Raw genomic sequence first — 16922 nt, 5'->3', positions numbered from 1 at the left:
TTTAAAATATTTAATTGCAAACAAGACGTTTTTATCATCAACAATCATATGAAACTCAAATTGCAGGAAGGCTGAGGCTGTTGCAACATCCTGTTTTCGTCACTGATAAGAATAACACTTGCGAGTCTCTCGAGTGTGATCCCGGAGCTCAATCAATATCAGAAAGCGTAATTAAAATGCTCATTTAAGCCGTTACTGCGCTGCTCCAACACATTCTTCCTCCCACTCAGTCGCTGCTTTCCTCTCTTCCTGTCTAACTAACCAACACCTCCCAAATGAGACATAACTTCACGACTGCTGATGCTCTGCACACACGTTGCAGGCCTTTTGATTTACATCTGTATAGCTTAGCAGTTTAAACAAGTGCCACTTGAAAGCTCTCAGGGTAGCTTACTCTTCCAGTCTGAGAAGTTTGAAGTGGATGTATAAATTAGAATTACCCTTTCCCCCCAAGGCCCATTCTGGTGGACTGAAAGAAGCACGAGTGGAATGTGGATTATTGAGCTGTTGGGTGCAGCCTTGTCTTCTAAATGATGGCAGTTTTGAATGCAGCTTTCTGTGTCAATGACCTTTGTCCTGCAGGAAATTGCCCTACAGGCACATCTATTCAAAGTCTGGGTGACTGAATGACTGAGTGTGAACTTCTGGGGTCAAATGTGTACTCTTCTGACTTATATTATGCCATTTGGGAGGTCTTGTAGTCCCTGTGCTGTGTGTCAGAAGAAATCAGTGACGCTTAAATGATTTCCTAAAAAAAAAAACAAAAAAAAAAAACGTCCGTCTTTTTTCTTTCCTCTAGAAATATTACGGAAAGAAGTCATCGGTAGGCAGGGACGTGTGTCGGCTGCGGAAAGCCTACTTCAGCGCCCGTCATGAAGCTGCTGTCCAGATTGATGAGATTGTGGGCGAGACTGCGAGCGAAGCGGACAGCTCTGATTCGCTGGAGCGCGACCACGGCCACCACCACCACGGAGGAGGAGGAGGAGGAGGAGGAGGAGGAGGAGGAGGAGGAGGAGCAGGAGGAGGAGGGCCGGGGTCTCACGACAAGGACGACGACGTCATCCGTTGCATCTGTGGAATGTACAAGGACGAAGGCCTGATGATCCAGTGTGAAAAGTGCATGGTAATGGAATAACAGTAATTGGAAAAAAGTTGTTGGTGACAGCCTTTTACTGTGCCCGGCAAAGAAAGAAGTGCATTTTCCATTACTTCCTTTCACCGGCTGATAGGTTACACCTGTATAATTGTGTGCGTTCCTCTTGAGACTTCACCTATCTACTTTGTCATGGAGATTTTCCAATTAGAGTGTGCCGGCAGTCCTTTGTGTTTCATGCGCTGTTATTTTTAGACAGAGTAAACAAGGAGGATAACATATTAATGGAGGTTAACGTTCAGAAAACAACCACGGTTGTGACTCATCAGCGCAGATTTATACCGTGGAGCGCTCACTCTCAAATGTAATTGTTTTTATTCAAGTCACCTAACAATCGCTTTTGTCGCAATAGGTGTGGCAGCACTTTGACTGTATGCGGTTGGAGACTGAGGTGGAGCACTACCTGTGTGAGCAGTGTGACCCTCGGCCAGTGGACAGGGTACGCCTACACCGTCAAATAAATAACTGAATACAGATGTTATTAGTGTATCTTCGCCCTCTTCTAATCTCACTTGTATGTTGTTGTCATGACAGGAAGTGCCCATGTTACCCCAGCCCGGCTACGCCCAGACTGGCTCTATTTACTACATCTGTCTCCTTAGAGATGACCTGCTGCTGCACCAAGGTACAACACGAACCGGCAATCATGTGCTCACTTGTGCTCCAGCTCCTGGACCTTAAGAGCAATTTAACAGCCCTTGAGTGTTTTGTCTTCGCTGACCTTGAGTAGTTTTAGCTGCTGCAGTGATGTGCGGAGTACTCTGGGACAGCTTGACATGACTGTTGATGTGGTTGTAAGGGGAACAGGGCACACTTACGACCACACCCCGACTACGCCTATCAGAGATGCTGGGCTCGGTCAGAAATGAAACGGGCGTGATACTGTAAATCAGGCGGAAACAGAATCTTTGATTCTTTGAGCTGTTTTTAAAAATTAAGTCAAAGAGATTTCAGTAAATTATATCTTTTTAAATCGATTTTTAGTGCTCATTAATAACAAACAGGTCACCTACTAATGTGGTCTTATTGTCTTTGAATACTTTGGATGTTGATTGAATATTTAACTGAATATTCAGTATTTAACATTAGACTCAGGTAACTTAGCTGTTTAATTTTTGCTACCGTGCATTACTGACCTGAAAGTGTGTGGTTTTTGTGCAGGCGACTGTGTGTACCTGATGAGAGACAGCAGACGCACACCTGAAGGACAGCCCGTCAGGCAGTCTTACCGGCTCTTGTCTCACGTCAACCGAGACAAACTTGACATCTTCCGGATTGAGAAAATATGGAAGAATGAAAAGTAAGATTATCACACAAGCGCCATGATGCTCTGTCGTCGCACGCTGGCAGGACTAATGAATTCCTTGATTGTTTGATTTAACGGCCTTTATGTTTCCACTTAATCTCCAAAGGGGTGAGCGGTTTGCCTTTGGACATCACTACTTCCGTCCTCATGAGACGCACCACTCTCCATCGCGCCGTTTTTACCAGAATGAGTTGTTCCGCATGCCGCTCTATGAGATCATCCCCCTAGAGGCGGTGGTGGGAACATGCTGTGTCCTCGATCTCTACACTTACTGCAAGGGTGAGATGATAAACACACAATTTTACATTCACATGTTGATTTCAGTCTCTAAATCCACCTGGATTTCATTTAATATAATTTGAATTGCTCAATTTCTTTGGGGCAAATGTTCTGTGTACATGAAGAAGGACAATGCTCAAAGATGAAGGTTAATATTGCAATTATGGGCGTTTCTGAACTCAGACAAGCTTCAACCAACATGCACCACATCAAATAAACAAGCGCTTGCTCTTCTAATGTGACTTAATTACAGCAATTCCTTTTCTAATACTCAATACATTTTTCCTGCAGGACGGCCGAAGGGTGTGAAAGAGCAGGATGTGTACATTTGTGATTACCGCTTGGACAAGTCGGCCCACCTCTTCTACAAGATCCATCGGAACCGCTACCCAGTCTGCACCAAGCCATACGCCTTCAACCACTTCCCCAAGCGACTCACACCCAAAAGAGACTTCTCGGTGAGAGTGATTCGGGGGTCCTGACATTTGGGGGCGGCCGGGGTGGGATCCGTTACCGATTTATAAACGCTGAAAGATATTTTAAGAGTGGAGGTAATATTACAGGCCAGGGCGTATTTTGTCTCTCCGTCTCATCTCCCTCACAGTGTATAGACAGCCTGTATGGCTGTATAGCCAGCCTCAATCTCAGGTGGAGGTGTAATGTTACCCACAGGAAACCACATCAAAGTAGCCGCTTTGTAATCTTGTCACTTGTGTTGGCAAGTTTATTTTTAGGGCGGTGGATTAAAAAAATTCACTCACGGCTAAATGCCTGATTCCCACAGTTAACATGCGTTAATGGAAATTATTCCCATTTTTTCCCCAGTATAGCTGCTCAGTTCACTCACCTCGACAGTAAACTTGCCAGTAAACCATCTGCCAGGACTTTGAAGCTGTACATCTTCTTTCTATTTGTACTTGTTTGTTTGGGGATTTTTTTGGGGCAATTCTGACTACAAGGCGTATTAGAGTCCTCCTCAGGGTTAAATTATTTAAGACAGTGTTACGCCCCGTCTAGGGGCAGTCGTTTTAACAGCAGCATGACTGCTTGCTTTCTGCAGTTACTGCAGCACTGAAAATTAACTGCATTTAATTGTTATTAGATTAAAAAATAAATAAATAAAACAGTTGAAATTTGGTGATGGTTTTATTTAAAAATACAGAGATGATTGTAATGTTTAAAGCAAATAAAAACAAAAGTTTCCTCTTGTGTGCTTAGTATTTAACACTTTGAGACATTGAGATGGATGAAACAATACAGCTCACATTTGCAAACCTTCAACTATCTGAAACCTTAGCGAGCTGCATGAAACGGCGCTAACACTGTTTGATCCGGGTCTGACTCTTGCAGCCTCATTATGTTCCCGACAACTACAAGAGGAACGGCGGCCGGTCGGCCTGGAAAAGCGAACGACCCAAAGAATCCGGAGGCTGCGAGGATGACGGCTCCTCCTGCGACCGCGGTGAGGACTTTCCCCCCGAGGCGGAAGACGGGAGGGGAGTGGAGGACGACATGGACGTGGCTACGGAGGATTCGGAACTGCTTTCGGCCAAGTCCAGAAGAGCGGAGCGCGAAAGAGAGGGGGATGAGGAGGAGGAGGAGGAGGAGGAAGAGGAGGAAGGACAGGAGACCGAGGAACGCAAGGAGCTGGAGGAAGCGTCCACTGAGAGGATAGGAGAGATGCTCGAGCTGCCGTCGTCCTCTGCTTCATCACCTCTTCACCACCCGGCGCTGGGCAGGAGGGAGGCTCAGAGGGAACGACTCAATAAGATTCTGCTGGATCTGCTGCACAGAACACCCAGCAAGAACGGTGAGGGACCGGGAACAAAGCAGGGGGGTAGGTCAACAGATGAATGAGGGTTGCTGTTGCACATCATTTAAACATGTCAAAATATTCACTGCTTATGATTTCTCCATCAATAGGGTCTGGAATAATAAAAATTTAACTTAATACTTTAACACTCTGCCTAATAAATAAATAATTAACCTATTATATGCCACTTTAAGTATGCGCTAGCTAGGACTGGTAGCTGAAGTTCGCCCATACTTGTGTGTTCTTTCAGAAATCAAGTTTGAGAGCAATTGGTTGTTGTTGTATCTAGATAATATTACCTTAATCTAGTAAAGCCCTTAATGGATAATCTCAATTTTTAAAGCATGTTTCAGGTGACATTTTATTTTGGTTAAAGACCATTAATATATCAGTCAAGCAGCGTCTGTGTTTCTAGTATAAAGTCAGCAGCTTCTTCCTTTGTGCTGTAAAGCTCGTGTCTAAAAGTCATTATAAAAAAAAAAAAAAAATCTTCACATTGTCATGTTAGATTAAACCTTTTGTTTGGAGTCGATCTCAAACCAGAAAGTAGAGCATTGTTTTCTTTGTGACGGGATAAAATGGGTTAGGGAGTGGAGATCGAACGATATGGATTTTTTTAGGGCCGATACCGATTTCTTTCAGCCATGTACCATCGCTGATGCGTGCTGCTGATTTTTCTGAGCCGATATTTGGAGCCGGTACTGCTTGTTCTACCTCTATTTACATGATAAAAATGGCACAATGATAATAAATGTTACAAGTCTCGATTTAACCAAAACATAAACAGTTACTGAAGTAAAAAAATATTTAACAGAGGTAGACCACAGGCATTTTCCAGGGCGATGTATGGGCTGCACGGGTACACAGCGTCTCCAGTAGCACAGGCCTTCCTGTGAATACGTCCTGTGTCTGTTGCCGGGAGAAAAATATACATATGTGGATCAGTGAACGCACGCAGAAGGCGGTGACACTAATACATTGGTTTTCTCTCGTCGAGTTTGCTGGCAGTAACATAAACATAGAGGTTTCCCAGTCTTTACCCTTCAGCTGTGTCTTACTGAGTCCTTCCACACGCACCAACATGACCTGTCTTCATGCTTAAAGCAGCCGCAGGAAATGTTTGATGATAAACAACGGAAGGACATGTGTAAGGAGAGAATTCAATGTCTTAACACACCTGACAAAAGCATTTAAAAGCAAAATACATCCGTATGATAAAATACACATCACCTCTGCTGATTCTTTGACACAATATGTCTTATGTGTTTGTGTGTAAGCTGCTAATTCCCCTCCTGTCTCTCTCTGTAGCCATAGATGTCACTTATCTCCTTGAGGAAGGTGCAGGGCGGCGGCTACGGCGGCGGACACTCGGATTCGGTGATTTCGTTGGCAGAAAATGACGTTTCTACGTGCCTGTCAAGCACACTGCCTTTCACCATAGTGAGCAAAGGGCAGAAAACGGAGAGACAGCAAGAAGGGAAATGAGCATTGTTGGTTATCCTGCCATTAAGGACCACAATGCATCCCTGGGGGCCTCTTCCAGTTTACCTCTTCCAAGACTGTCATCTCAACTCTGAGAGGGTGGAGGGGGTTTGGAAGCGCTGACTCCATGGCAATTTCAGCTTTTCAAGGGTTCTCAAGGAGCACAAAGAAAGCTGACGCAGACTTCTGGCTTATTTAAGTAGTATCATGCAAAACATGTTTAAAAGAGATAAAAGAAAAAAAAGAATATAGGAGAAAAACCCATGCACTTAAATGCATTGAACATTACAAACATGGGTCGATGAATTCCACTAGCTAGCATCAGAAATGAAACAAGTGGTACTGAATAAGGATGGATAGAGGGGGAGGGAGGGCTTGTTTCAGTCAGTGGGGATGTGAATGCTGGAGAATTGTTCCCCCTAGTGGGACCTAGCTGCAATGGAAAAAAAAATAAAAAATGAAACGGATGGGAGGAGATCTGCGCCGGGACCGTGGGGGGAAAATGTCATAGGAGAAAAGTTAAGATGAGCAGTGTGCTCAGATGCTGCTCTTGAGAAAGAGAGAACTAGGGTGGTGAACTGCACTTTTGGTACCATGGCTATTGTGAAGCTCTGTGTAATGTATCTATAATAAAACACACTAACACTCTCAGTATTGGATGATGCAGTTTGACGAAAAAAAAAAGAAAAAAAAAGCGAGTTTAAAAAGTCTATTATCTTTTTCCTGTTATACTGTAGTAAACTCATTTAGGAACAGAAGAGGCCTGTGGTGTTTTTAGAGGAGAGGAAAGGGAGGGAGGGGAAGGTTGAGTGTGCGCTTTTTTGTCAGTCAAAAGGATTTTGTTATTATTTTTTACTTTCACGTGAGGCAGTCAGCTTCGCCCCTGGTTTTTGAAGTAACATGATTCACCAGCTTAACTAAATCAGGCAGGGACGGGGGACACCGGCTCCAACTGTAACGCCTTACACAGCCGTGCTCCGACTGCCTTGCGTGCGAGTGTGTGCGTGTCTGTACTCTGCCAGATTTCATGAAAAAATGTACCTTTTTAAAAAAAAAAAACTGACAAAAAATTTAAGGGCTCGATGGCAATTAACAGTTTTAAGAAAACTATGGAAAAACAATACTTAACATGAAATGTATCGTGATGGTCATATTTTCTTATATTCTGTGACGGGTGGGGAGGTGTAACTGTATATTGGGAATGGGAGGGATTCAAGATCCTTTTTTTTGTCTTCTGACTATGTTCCTGGTTGCCATGGAGAATGTTTTAAAAAAAAAAAAAAAAAGAAATTGTGATATTTGATGAGATTTCTCCCCCCGCCCCGCCCCCCCCTCAAAAAAATGCCTCTGCTAAAAGGGGACCGTCTGCAATGTCCCAGTGTGGTAAACTGACAGAGACGTGGTGAGAATGAGACACTGATGGAGGGAGAGAGGGAACAGGAAGCTGAAGGCCAACAGTGCCAAGTTATGTAAATATACACACTTTACATTGAGGAGTGTCTCTAAAAGCAATATCTTGAAAAATGGATTTTGTTTATTATTGTACTGTACAGGACTCAGCCCTAAATGTATTATGATTATTATTATTATTATAATATTATAATTTCTTCCGTTTGTATTACTATAATGAAGACACTTAAGCTTGGAGGAAAATGATTTTTTTAATGTCCAGAATATCTCACCGTAACTGTCCTGATGACATAAAAACTTAAGCTGAGTTTTCGTTGCCTATAAATAAAAATTCATCTATGTACTGCATGAGCGAGAAGAATGTCAAAAATGGACACAGAAGGCATTTGGACATGACAGTGACTCAGCAACGACACCTTTGTCGCTGAATATTGTTAATAATATTACTTTTTGAGGAGAAATGTACTCCTTGTTTTTTGCTGCAAAGTGTTGAACACTAAAAAAACAAACCAACATAAAAATGTTAATGATATTTTTAAACGGTGACAGACACAAAAGAAACATCTGTCAGCCCAATATCATGTTATTATTTTTTTGTTTTTCTTTCAAATAGGAAGCGGTTCCGTTTTGTGATAGCGGTCATTGTATGATGCTTGTACTTGTATTTGTGTGTTTTGTGTGATTCGTTTAGTTATTTTTAGACAATCACAAAATAAGATGCAAGCATTGTAAATGGCAGACTGGCGGACATTTTGTGATGTGTACAGTTTGTCAAAAAAAAAAAAACCTTCTTCCACTCGTTGAAAGTTTGTAATTATGATTCTTAAGTCATGGAAAAAAAATGCTGTTGGTTTTTACTTTTTGTTTTATATTTGTTTTTGTTTTGTTTGTTTTTTGTTTGTTTTTTTTTTTTTAATAAAAAGCACTACATTATTGTGAATATACTTGATGGTGTCCTGCTTTGAAAACTCTTAATGCACTTCACATGAGTGAAAACATGTAGTTTGTCGGTGAAAATTAGATTTAATATCGGATCAAACTCTCGCGATACTACTGCATTTAGCTGTTTCAATCTTAAACGAAATACACCTATGAATGTAGACATTCACATTACTATTACACCGTCGACCATATTTAAATTTCACTTGCTACCAAAGAAATAAACAATAAAATCTTCATTACTGATAATTTCAAAATAGGCCCAGGGCAGGGGAAGTATCGCGAGAACCCGCAGGCTGAGAAGAGAGTTGGTTACCATAGTAACCCAAACGGTCAGGCGCTTCGGTGAACTGAGCGCTCGACGTTGACTTACACTTGTGGTAACTTTTGCCCTATATTTAATTATTTAGCTGCCTAACTGAGACACAACCATGTCTAAGGAGAGGAGAGAAGCAAAGAGAGCAAACACCCAGGATGACGCCTCTAAAAATGAAGGTTAGCTTGATGAGTTTTTTCATAAAAGCAGTTCAGAATTAAACGCTGGCTAGCACCAACCGCCGTTTCTGAGTAATACTAAATTCAGGATTAAAATGTAACGTTATAATAATACTCACTACTTTATCATATATGGAAATACATTATTCTACAACAACCAAGTCAAATAATTTCATTTTAACCGGCAGTATCATCCTGTGGAATAAAGTCAGCTTAAGCCAGTGCATGTATCTTAACCATGAGTTGAGGTGAACTTGTTTACACTGGATGAAGTTTCAGAGACATAACCTAACCAGCATTAGACTGGAAGACTGGATTTTTTCCCCCCGCACTTTTCATACATCTGCTCTCCTGTTATTCTCCAGGGCTGAGTCCAACATTGCCTGTACAGACCTTCGGTAAGTAAAATGATCTAGTTGTTGTCCTCAGTTTGGATGTGCTAACAATTTGTACGGTCAGTGCCTGAATCCCATGTGTCCTACAGATGAATATCAGTGCTGTGGAAATGTGGAGATCGACTTCCCTCGGCTTTGTTCTCTCCTGGACATGAAGTATATTCCAGCTGCAAAGTCTCAGATCACAGCCTCGTCTAGCTCTGGTACTAAAGGAGGAGGCACTGGTAATTAAAAGCTGCTCTGGGTCTGTAATGACAGGCAGTATTTTCCAGTTAAATTAATTGGAGATTAACTGATGTTTCTGCTATACTATTTTGTTGTCTTGCCTTTTGTTGCCTTATGTCATAAAGACACTTTTCAATTTGAAACTGTGACTCAAAGAATATTGGAACAGTGGCACATTACTGATGATTATGACGAAAAAGTAAATATATTGTTATTGCTCTTTTATTATCTCAGCTTTGTTCAGTTTTAATTATTCTAGTTTTACCTCCAAAAGACAACAAGCCAGAGGAAAACACTGAACCTTTTTGGGATAAGCCTTGTCTACACGTTGAGCTGTATAAGGAAGACCCCCTCACTGCCAACACATTGAGGGTTTCTGGTAAGACACTACAGGGAAAACTTCACAACCATATCTATTTGATTGGTAGTTAAGTTGGCAATTAACACAGTTTTTTATACTTGTGCCATGGTTTAATAAAATTGCAGAGACAGAAAAAATACAGTGTCTTCCAAATGTTTGGCAAGAACCTAATCAAGTTTGTAATGAAAACACAGGGTGGAAATTGAATGAGCAGCTTTTCCGAGTGCTGATGAAGATGCTTCCTTCCATGAAATTGCTACGGAGGATTCTGTGAGTAATGAGCTGCCGGACAGAGGCCGTGCACTCTTGTGACAGAGAACATGGTTAGAGCTGTCACTGCTTTGTTCTTGTTTGTTGGTGTAATCTTGTCGTCTGTGTTGCAGGTTTTGGCAGGCGGGACTGACAGATCAAATGGTGATCTCCCTCATGAGCACAGTATCTCTGTGCTCCAGCCTCAGGTGAGTAGATGTGACTGTCATTCAAACCAGGGGATCATTGTTTTGCAGTGACTGGGTGGGAGATGAGAAATGTAAAATTGAGATGATTAAAACTGACAAATTCACTCTAAATTTGACTGAACAATACTTTGTATTATCTCAGAATTGTGACACTGGAGGGCAACACCCTTCCAGAGCGGAGCCACCACCTTCTTCTCTCTGAGGACAGTGTGTGAGTCCTTCACCTTCACCTACACATGGCATGTGTTGTACAGAACATCTTCAAAGAACCATTCGCACACAAACACTCTTCTGAGGTGTTTCTTTGCTCTAGTCTCACTCAGTTGTCCCTTCGAAATAATCGGATTGGAGACGAAGGCGCTCGTCTCATTGGTTTGGCCCTGTCAACAACCCGGTCCGCTAACAAGAACCTTACGTCACTCAACCTGGCATTCAATTCAATTGGTGATGCAGGAGCTAAGTACATTGCACAGGTAAAACTGTCTCTATATATGCATCTCCCCCTATATGTTCCTCACATGATTCCTTCTCCATGTTTCGCCTCTCAGGGTCTACGGTTCAATCGTACTTTGCGTTTTCTCGCGTTGACCAACAACCATATTGGAGACTCAGGAGCTGCTCATCTGGCCGGGGTATCCCTTTTCACCAAAGGTTTTAACTGGCAGATAATGGTGTTAAAATTAGTGCTTGAGTTTCTGTAAATCATATTCTGCTCATTGCGTTATATTATGTAATGTAATATGTGTCCACTGCGCGCTGCTTCCATTTTCAGATACTTTGTGAGTTTGCTCTAACTCATGAAGAAATAGTTGAGAGGAGGAAGCTCCTGCTGGAAAGAGGGCAGTCTGTAAGTTAATACCCAGTTTACCTTAAAACTACCCCTCACACTTAAAATCAGTGGGCACGGTAGAAAATGCACAAACCAACATTACTCTCACTTGATATGTTGCTACATATTTAACTTGACTGTTTGCTGTGTTTTTCAGTCTGCTTTTAGGGCTGAAGAATCATCTGCTGAACAGTCTGGTTCGGTGCTCAGCAGCTCATCACTCAGTGTCAGCAGAGAGGAGAATGAAGTCCCTACCAAAAAAAGGGTAACAGGCTAATAGTGTCATGGTGTGACAGCAAAAGGTGGATCTGCAAGAGCTTAAAGGCGTCTGTTAAATTACAGGAAGTGTCCAAAAAAGACAAGAAAGCAGCTGCTGACAAAGAAAACCAGAAGATCAGCAAGAACCGTAATGGCTTCTGCCACAGATTAACACTTGTTCTCTTGTCCTCTGACAGCAGGGGTTTTGTCCTCTTCATTGCTGTCTTTTTAAATCTCTCCCAGCTTCCGATAAAAAGGGATCTCAGAGTAAAGATGGAAAGCCTGGAGGCAAAGAGGTAGAACCACCTGAACAGGAGGTACCAGAAATATGTTTTCTGCATCAATACCATTCATTATGGATGTAAATGCTCACAGTACAGGATGTAATTTAATAATCTTATTTTTTTCTTCAAAACAAATCAAATACAGAGCTAAAAACACTTGATTTAACACAGTTTTATGCAATAAAAATGTTCTTGATGAATCTGATTTGAACACATTTTGTTTCCTTCTCTGTGTGCAGCCCGAGTTGGTGGAGAACGTGCACCCCCTACTGGATGAGGTGGTGAATTACAGAGACGGACAGCTCTTTATTCCCGGGAACACGACTCTCATCTCTCTCTGTTTGGCAGGTCAGCAACAATAGTTTACATCTCTGGTTGAAAACCAAATCACAGCTACAGTTAAATGTGACAGTGGAAATATTTTTAATCACACAACATTTATTGCGGAAAGGTTTCCTACAGCATAGATGTTGTTTTTGGGTCTTAGTTCACAAATTCATAATTTTGTCATAGATTCATCCATTTTATTTTGTTTCATTTTGTGTATAGGTCACACTCGGTTAATTGAATTATTAATCATTATTTTGCTTAAGTTGGCTAACCATTAAAAGTGATTTTCCCAAGACTGCTTGCAAAAGAAATCCTGTTTTTTTGTTTGTTTGTTTTTTTTTTTTGTTAAAGAACTAAGTGGCTGTGTTGCATGTTTGTTTGTGTAGGAAACAGGATCACAGAGAAGTCATTACCTCTGATCCTGGCATCACTGGAGATGCAGCATGATAGAAAAATACTGCCACGACTCTATCTGCAGGTAGGACTCAGCTGATGCTGTGTTTGTATGTGGAGACAATTAACGTTAACCTGCACTTTTATTCATACTTTTGTCCATCATTCCTTGGTAATAAGTAGATTTTAAACTTTTCCAATTAAAATAGTTTTGTGTGGCACTGTCATTTTCATTCATCTCAAGTTTATTATGTTCCGCCTTGTACTTTGTTTTGTTTGTGATTTACCATCAACAAACAAATATTTAATAAAGTCTGTGATGTTTACAGTCACTGGTTAGTGTCTTGATTTCTGATCTTTCTACCGCAGAGAAACCGCATCCCACCAGAATGTGAGAGTTACGTGATGATACAGAAACTGATGGAGCAAAGAGATCTACTTAAAAAGCAGCAATGAACGTACAGAGACGAAGGGAGAGGAGGCACAATTCAAGTTCCAATGTCCTCTGTTTTATAGCAATAGGAGTTATTGTTTTGTTCATTTTTTTAAAAAAATTTTTTAAAACAAGATGGACAAAAATGACATATCCATGTAATTTAGTTCTCACATGCAGCTTAAGCTTCAACACACTGCCTAAATTACAGTTACCAATAACTCTTTATTACGATTTACGTGCTTATATGGGAATGTGAATATATAATATGACAGAACATTTGAATCGCTCCTTCTTCATTATGTTTTTCATTGAATGTGTCAGTTCCTCAGGCTACTCAGTGTATAAATTTACACTTTTAAAGATTGTATTGTGTAAACAGGAAATATAAGAATCTGAATGTACTTTTTATTTTTATTTATTTTTTACCTTTGTGTTTTTTTTGTATGTTTTTTTTTACCAAACAAACAACATTATTAAGCATTAATTCTTTCCAAAAAAATAAATATTTGTGTTGTGATTTTTGATGTATCTAGTAAGTGTTTTAAGACCCAGATATACTGTAAATAAACATATGTATATTCAGTTCACTATGGAAACATTAATAAGCTTTAACCTTGATGGACACCTCTCTGGATTGGAAGAGTGAAGTTTATGCTGGCACACTGGACTAATCTGAAGGGTCATAATGATTCACACCCAACAAAGAACGTCTTAAATGACGGCTGGGAGCATGATGAGTCAAACGTTACGAGTTTTGGATGGGATGCTGATGTGAAAGCAAAAAATATAGGCTTCAGTCAATATCAATTTCACCCATCCCTCCCTGGTTTTCCACATGCCACATATAGATTTCACTATACAGCATGAACTAAAGGACATCTCAGATCCTACATGCTACATAGTTCAAAATACAGTAATTATCAGTCTTCATTTGAACAGTTGGCTCCAAAGATCTGTGTACAGGACATATAAGTGTAGTTTATATTTCAGATAAAGGAATATTCATAAAGAAAAGGTTTTCTGATCTTGTACCTGTTTCGACCACTTTTAGCAATAATGTAACACTCTTATGGTATCTGACAGCTTATCTGCACCTGCGAGCATCAAATCTGGAAGACCATCAGTCAGAACAGATAGAAATATTTCACATTAGCATGTAAAGAAATGATTTATTTACTTACTCCCTTTGGGTCCCTACTCATGTCAGTGCAAGCAGACATAATGGTTAAATAAGCTGTGGCACATGATGTACACAGATTTAGTCAAATTTGGATAAAATGCAGTAGTTCTTTTCTTTTTAGGCTTAATCTTGTGTTCTGCCCTTCAGTCCAGTTGGTGGCGGTAGAACGCCTTTAAGATGGTTTGCTTACTACCATTAAAAATCAAAGAAGAAGAAAGACTCGTTTTAACCATTGACTACATAAACTAGGACTGACCTGGGTTCGGAGTATTTGTTTTTGTATTGTAATACTTTAATGAGATAGTTGTTGCACGTATGTTTATTTGTCGAATAATAATAATTAAAAATAAAAATAAAAAAAAGGACTGACCTCACCAAGATGGCCGCCATAAACGTCACTTCCGACTCGTGCTCAAACGAGCCACCGATATCAGTCCCTCGCTTCCGGTAATGCCTCCTTTTCGGCAGCGGCTATTTCCTCGCCAACATGCCAGTGAGTATCCTCTGGCCCTTAGCAAATGATATTTTGACTATTAACCAAGTGTTGGACAGTCCCCGCACGGCTTAGCACGTACATAAGACATTAGCGATTCGACTGATTCAGGTTTTAGACGGTTTCGTCGGGGTTTGACCCCAGTTTTACTACAATAATTGTTCACTTGAGAGCGCGTTGCGAGCGCATTGTGAGACAAGATGGCTGCGCGCACAGCGCAAACATGGAGCCAGCTCCACGGAGGATCCTATAACCCCGAAAACCAAAGATTAACTGTTTTATCTGTGTTTGTGTCGCCGTCTTATTGCTTTATCGCTAAATCACAACGTTTTAATGAATCGGCCACGTTGGAGGAAAATGCGCACCTTGTGTTATCTAATCCAACTAATGTAGGCCAGCCGAGAAGCCTTAAGAAACGTAACAGCCCCAAATCCGAACAAAACAAAAGCTAGTGTAGTTTAGTCTAAATAATGTCATAAGTGACTATAATCTAATAGTTCATGTACTCAGTGTTATGTTTGGTAAGTCAATAGTAATCTTTATAACTGATTAGCTCACCAACATCTTTCTTTTATCTCACCCTTTTCCCCCCAAATGCAGCTCGCAAAAGACTTGTTGCACCCATCCCCTGAGGAGGAGAAGAGGAGGCACAAGAAGAAGCGTCTAGTTCAGAGCCCCAACTCTTACTTTATGGATGTGAAATGTCCAGGTACGTATCAGTGCTCTGGTCTCTGCTTCAACAGTTTATTCACCTCAGCTCGGGATTCTTAAATGTGGTGCATTTGTGTTTGTGTTCCAGGATGCTACAAGATCACGACGGTGTTCAGCCACGCGCAGACGGTTGTGCTGTGTGTGGGCTGTTCGACAGTCCTCTGTCAGCCCACTGGAGGCAAAGCCCGCCTCACAGAGGGTCAGTATTCAGCTGTTCACACACACAACACACAGAGATAAATTGTCCTTGAATGCAGTTTGCAGCCCTTTAGCACAAAGTGTGTCTTTCTGAGAACGATCAAATCTATTTCATGCGTTTGTTAGATAACTACACTAGAATTATGGTAGGAATTGTGTGAGATGCGTCTCAGCCAAACTGAGATTGGGAACTATTGAATGAATTTTTTTGTTCCCTAATGTATACCTTTCCTTTTACCACTAAAACATCTTTAATATTTTTGTACTTTTCTTATTTTTACTGCTATAATTATTTGTGATCATTTGATTAGGTTTTAAAATGCAACTTCTCAAAAAACCAGACAAATATAATTAACGAAGCAACTTCTAGATGCTAGAGCTTTGTCGGTCTGAAATGATCAGCTAAGCATCTTTATAGCATGTTATTAGAGAAGGGTTGATTCTAGTTGTGTCAAAATGACCCTTACGACACCATCTTTAGTAAACGATACGCTGGCCGCACTGCCAAGTGACTGGATTTCCTCTTTCGTGGTCTTCCAATCTCATTCCAGTGCCAGATCAACCTCGGTTTGCAGAAGGGTTGAGCTAGACCACTGGCTCCCCCCTTTCGAAGGCTGAGAACAAATGCGTAGCGCAGGTTGCTTAGTTAGTGTCAGGGATGCGGACCTCATCGGTCACAGCGACGGAAAGCGATGACTCTCGTATCAGCAGCACAATAGACACATGCACCGCCTGCAGTATTTCCGTACTGTAAGGCCTCTCTTTTGTCAGCAGCGGACCGACTGACCAGCATTGTCTCCTCTTGCAGGGTGCTCATTCAGGAGGAAGCAGCACTAGCTGTTCTCCCCGGAGCTGAACGGGAGAGGAGGGGATGGACCGGTTGATATCAGCGTCTTCTACGCTATCTGGAACGAGACCCGAAGACCGACTGGACAGTAGATTGATTCCTGTTTCACGTCGACAGATCGGATGTTGCTGTAACTCCACCCTCCAACCCTGTCTCTCTAAATAAAATATTGTTTTGGCTAAAGGAAAGGTTTGTGCGTGGTTACTCAAAGCAACGTCACTTTTTAAGTCGTTGGACGCACTGCTAAGTGACTGGACTTCCTCTTTCGTGGTCTTCCAATCTCATTCCAGTGCCAGATCAACCTCAGTTTGCAGAAGGGTTGAGCTAGACCACTGGATCCCCCCTTTCGAAGGCTGAGAACAAACACATAGCACAGGTTGGCTGCTGATGGTTGTTCAGTGTAGGTGATTTCCATCCCGTCAGTCACAGGAAATTATGGAAAATGATGATTTTAGTAACGGCAGCACAATAACCACATGCACCACCTGCAGTTTAAGATGCATTAAATGAATAGACGTTTGTCTTAACAACTTTATTATAAATTATTACAGGTTAAGATGAGACTTTATACCAGACTGTTTAAATGTAGATAGTGATTAGAGAGAAAGCTACTCACCGACTACCGTTATAAAACCTCCCATGAACTT

General features: G+C 41.3%; 3 protein-coding genes and 2 non-coding genes across 7 annotated transcripts in view; all 5 read left to right on the top strand.

Moving 5' to 3' along the window:
* Positions 1–8383, top strand: part of ash1l (ash1 (absent, small, or homeotic)-like (Drosophila)) — a 29204-nt gene extending 20821 nt beyond the window's left edge. For 2 of the 3 annotated variants that reach the window (XM_047604403.1, XM_047604404.1), the window contains exons 20-27: positions 800–1123; positions 1506–1592; positions 1688–1778; positions 2315–2453; positions 2566–2738; positions 3030–3196; positions 4089–4575; positions 5860–8383. In XM_047604403.1, the coding sequence (XP_047460359.1) occupies positions 800–1123; positions 1506–1592; positions 1688–1778; positions 2315–2453; positions 2566–2738; positions 3030–3196; positions 4089–4575; positions 5860–5951 (1560 nt within the window). In that variant the 3' untranslated portion in view covers positions 5952–8383. The remainder of the gene's footprint in view (positions 1–799; positions 1124–1505; positions 1593–1687; positions 1779–2314; positions 2454–2565; positions 2739–3029; positions 3197–4088; positions 4576–5859) is intronic. The other variant, XM_047604406.1, reaches the window with a different exon arrangement.
* A 306-nt stretch (positions 8384–8689) lies between these two features.
* Positions 8690–13344, top strand: lrrc71 (leucine rich repeat containing 71). The gene is made up of 16 exons (XM_047604407.1): positions 8690–8877; positions 9243–9275; positions 9362–9496; positions 9772–9876; positions 10053–10128; positions 10242–10316; positions 10459–10527; positions 10630–10789; positions 10865–10948; positions 11089–11163; positions 11303–11410; positions 11488–11551; positions 11647–11720; positions 11927–12035; positions 12404–12495; positions 12780–13344. Exons 1-16 carry the CDS (start codon positions 8814–8816, stop codon positions 12864–12866), a joined length of 1410 nt encoding a protein of 469 aa, XP_047460363.1. The 5' UTR covers positions 8690–8813; the 3' UTR covers positions 12867–13344.
* A 1113-nt stretch (positions 13345–14457) lies between these two features.
* rps27.1 (ribosomal protein S27) lies at positions 14458–16458 on the top strand. The gene is made up of 4 exons (XM_047604948.1): positions 14458–14519; positions 15120–15228; positions 15319–15429; positions 16237–16458. The coding sequence occupies exons 1-4, from the start codon at positions 14514–14516 to the stop codon at positions 16263–16265; spliced, it is 255 nt and encodes an 84-aa protein (XP_047460904.1). The 5' UTR covers positions 14458–14513; the 3' UTR covers positions 16266–16458.
* Positions 15925–16054, top strand: LOC125020640. Its single transcript, XR_007114240.1, has one exon. It is a non-coding gene; the product is annotated as a small nucleolar RNA SNORA35 (small nucleolar RNA).
* Positions 16459–16510: 52 nt separating the features above from the next.
* LOC125020641 lies at positions 16511–16640 on the top strand. Its single transcript, XR_007114241.1, has one exon. It is a non-coding gene; the product is annotated as a small nucleolar RNA SNORA35 (small nucleolar RNA).
* Positions 16641–16922: the final 282 nt, after the last annotated feature.

This window comes from Mugil cephalus, chromosome 14 (assembly GCF_022458985.1).
Source record: "Mugil cephalus isolate CIBA_MC_2020 chromosome 14, CIBA_Mcephalus_1.1, whole genome shotgun sequence".
In the NCBI taxonomy this organism is placed as follows: domain Eukaryota; kingdom Metazoa; phylum Chordata; class Actinopteri; order Mugiliformes; family Mugilidae; genus Mugil; species Mugil cephalus.
The sequence above is the reverse complement of the archived record's forward strand: the minus strand, read 5'-3'. Positions and strand labels throughout refer to the sequence as shown.

What these genes read in the sequence shown, in the direction of transcription:
- lrrc71 (XM_047604407.1), top strand. Translation starts at nt 8,814, where the DNA reads ATGTCTAAGGAGAGGAGAGAAGCAAAGAGAGCAAACACCCAGGATGAC. An exon ending in CTTCTCTCTGAGGACAGTGT is followed by an intron (nt 10,528 to 10,629) that starts GTGAGTCCTTCA and finishes TCTTTGCTCTAG; the next exon opens with TCTCACTCAGTTGTCCCTTC. An exon ending in TGCCACGACTCTATCTGCAG is followed by an intron (nt 12,496 to 12,779) that starts GTAGGACTCAGC and finishes TTTCTACCGCAG; the next exon opens with AGAAACCGCATCCCACCAGA.
- rps27.1 (XM_047604948.1), top strand. An exon ending in TATGGATGTGAAATGTCCAG is followed by an intron (nt 15,229 to 15,318) that starts GTACGTATCAGT and finishes TTTGTGTTCCAG; the next exon opens with GATGCTACAAGATCACGACG. An exon ending in CAAAGCCCGCCTCACAGAGG is followed by an intron (nt 15,430 to 16,236) that starts GTCAGTATTCAG and finishes CTCCTCTTGCAG; the next exon opens with GGTGCTCATTCAGGAGGAAG.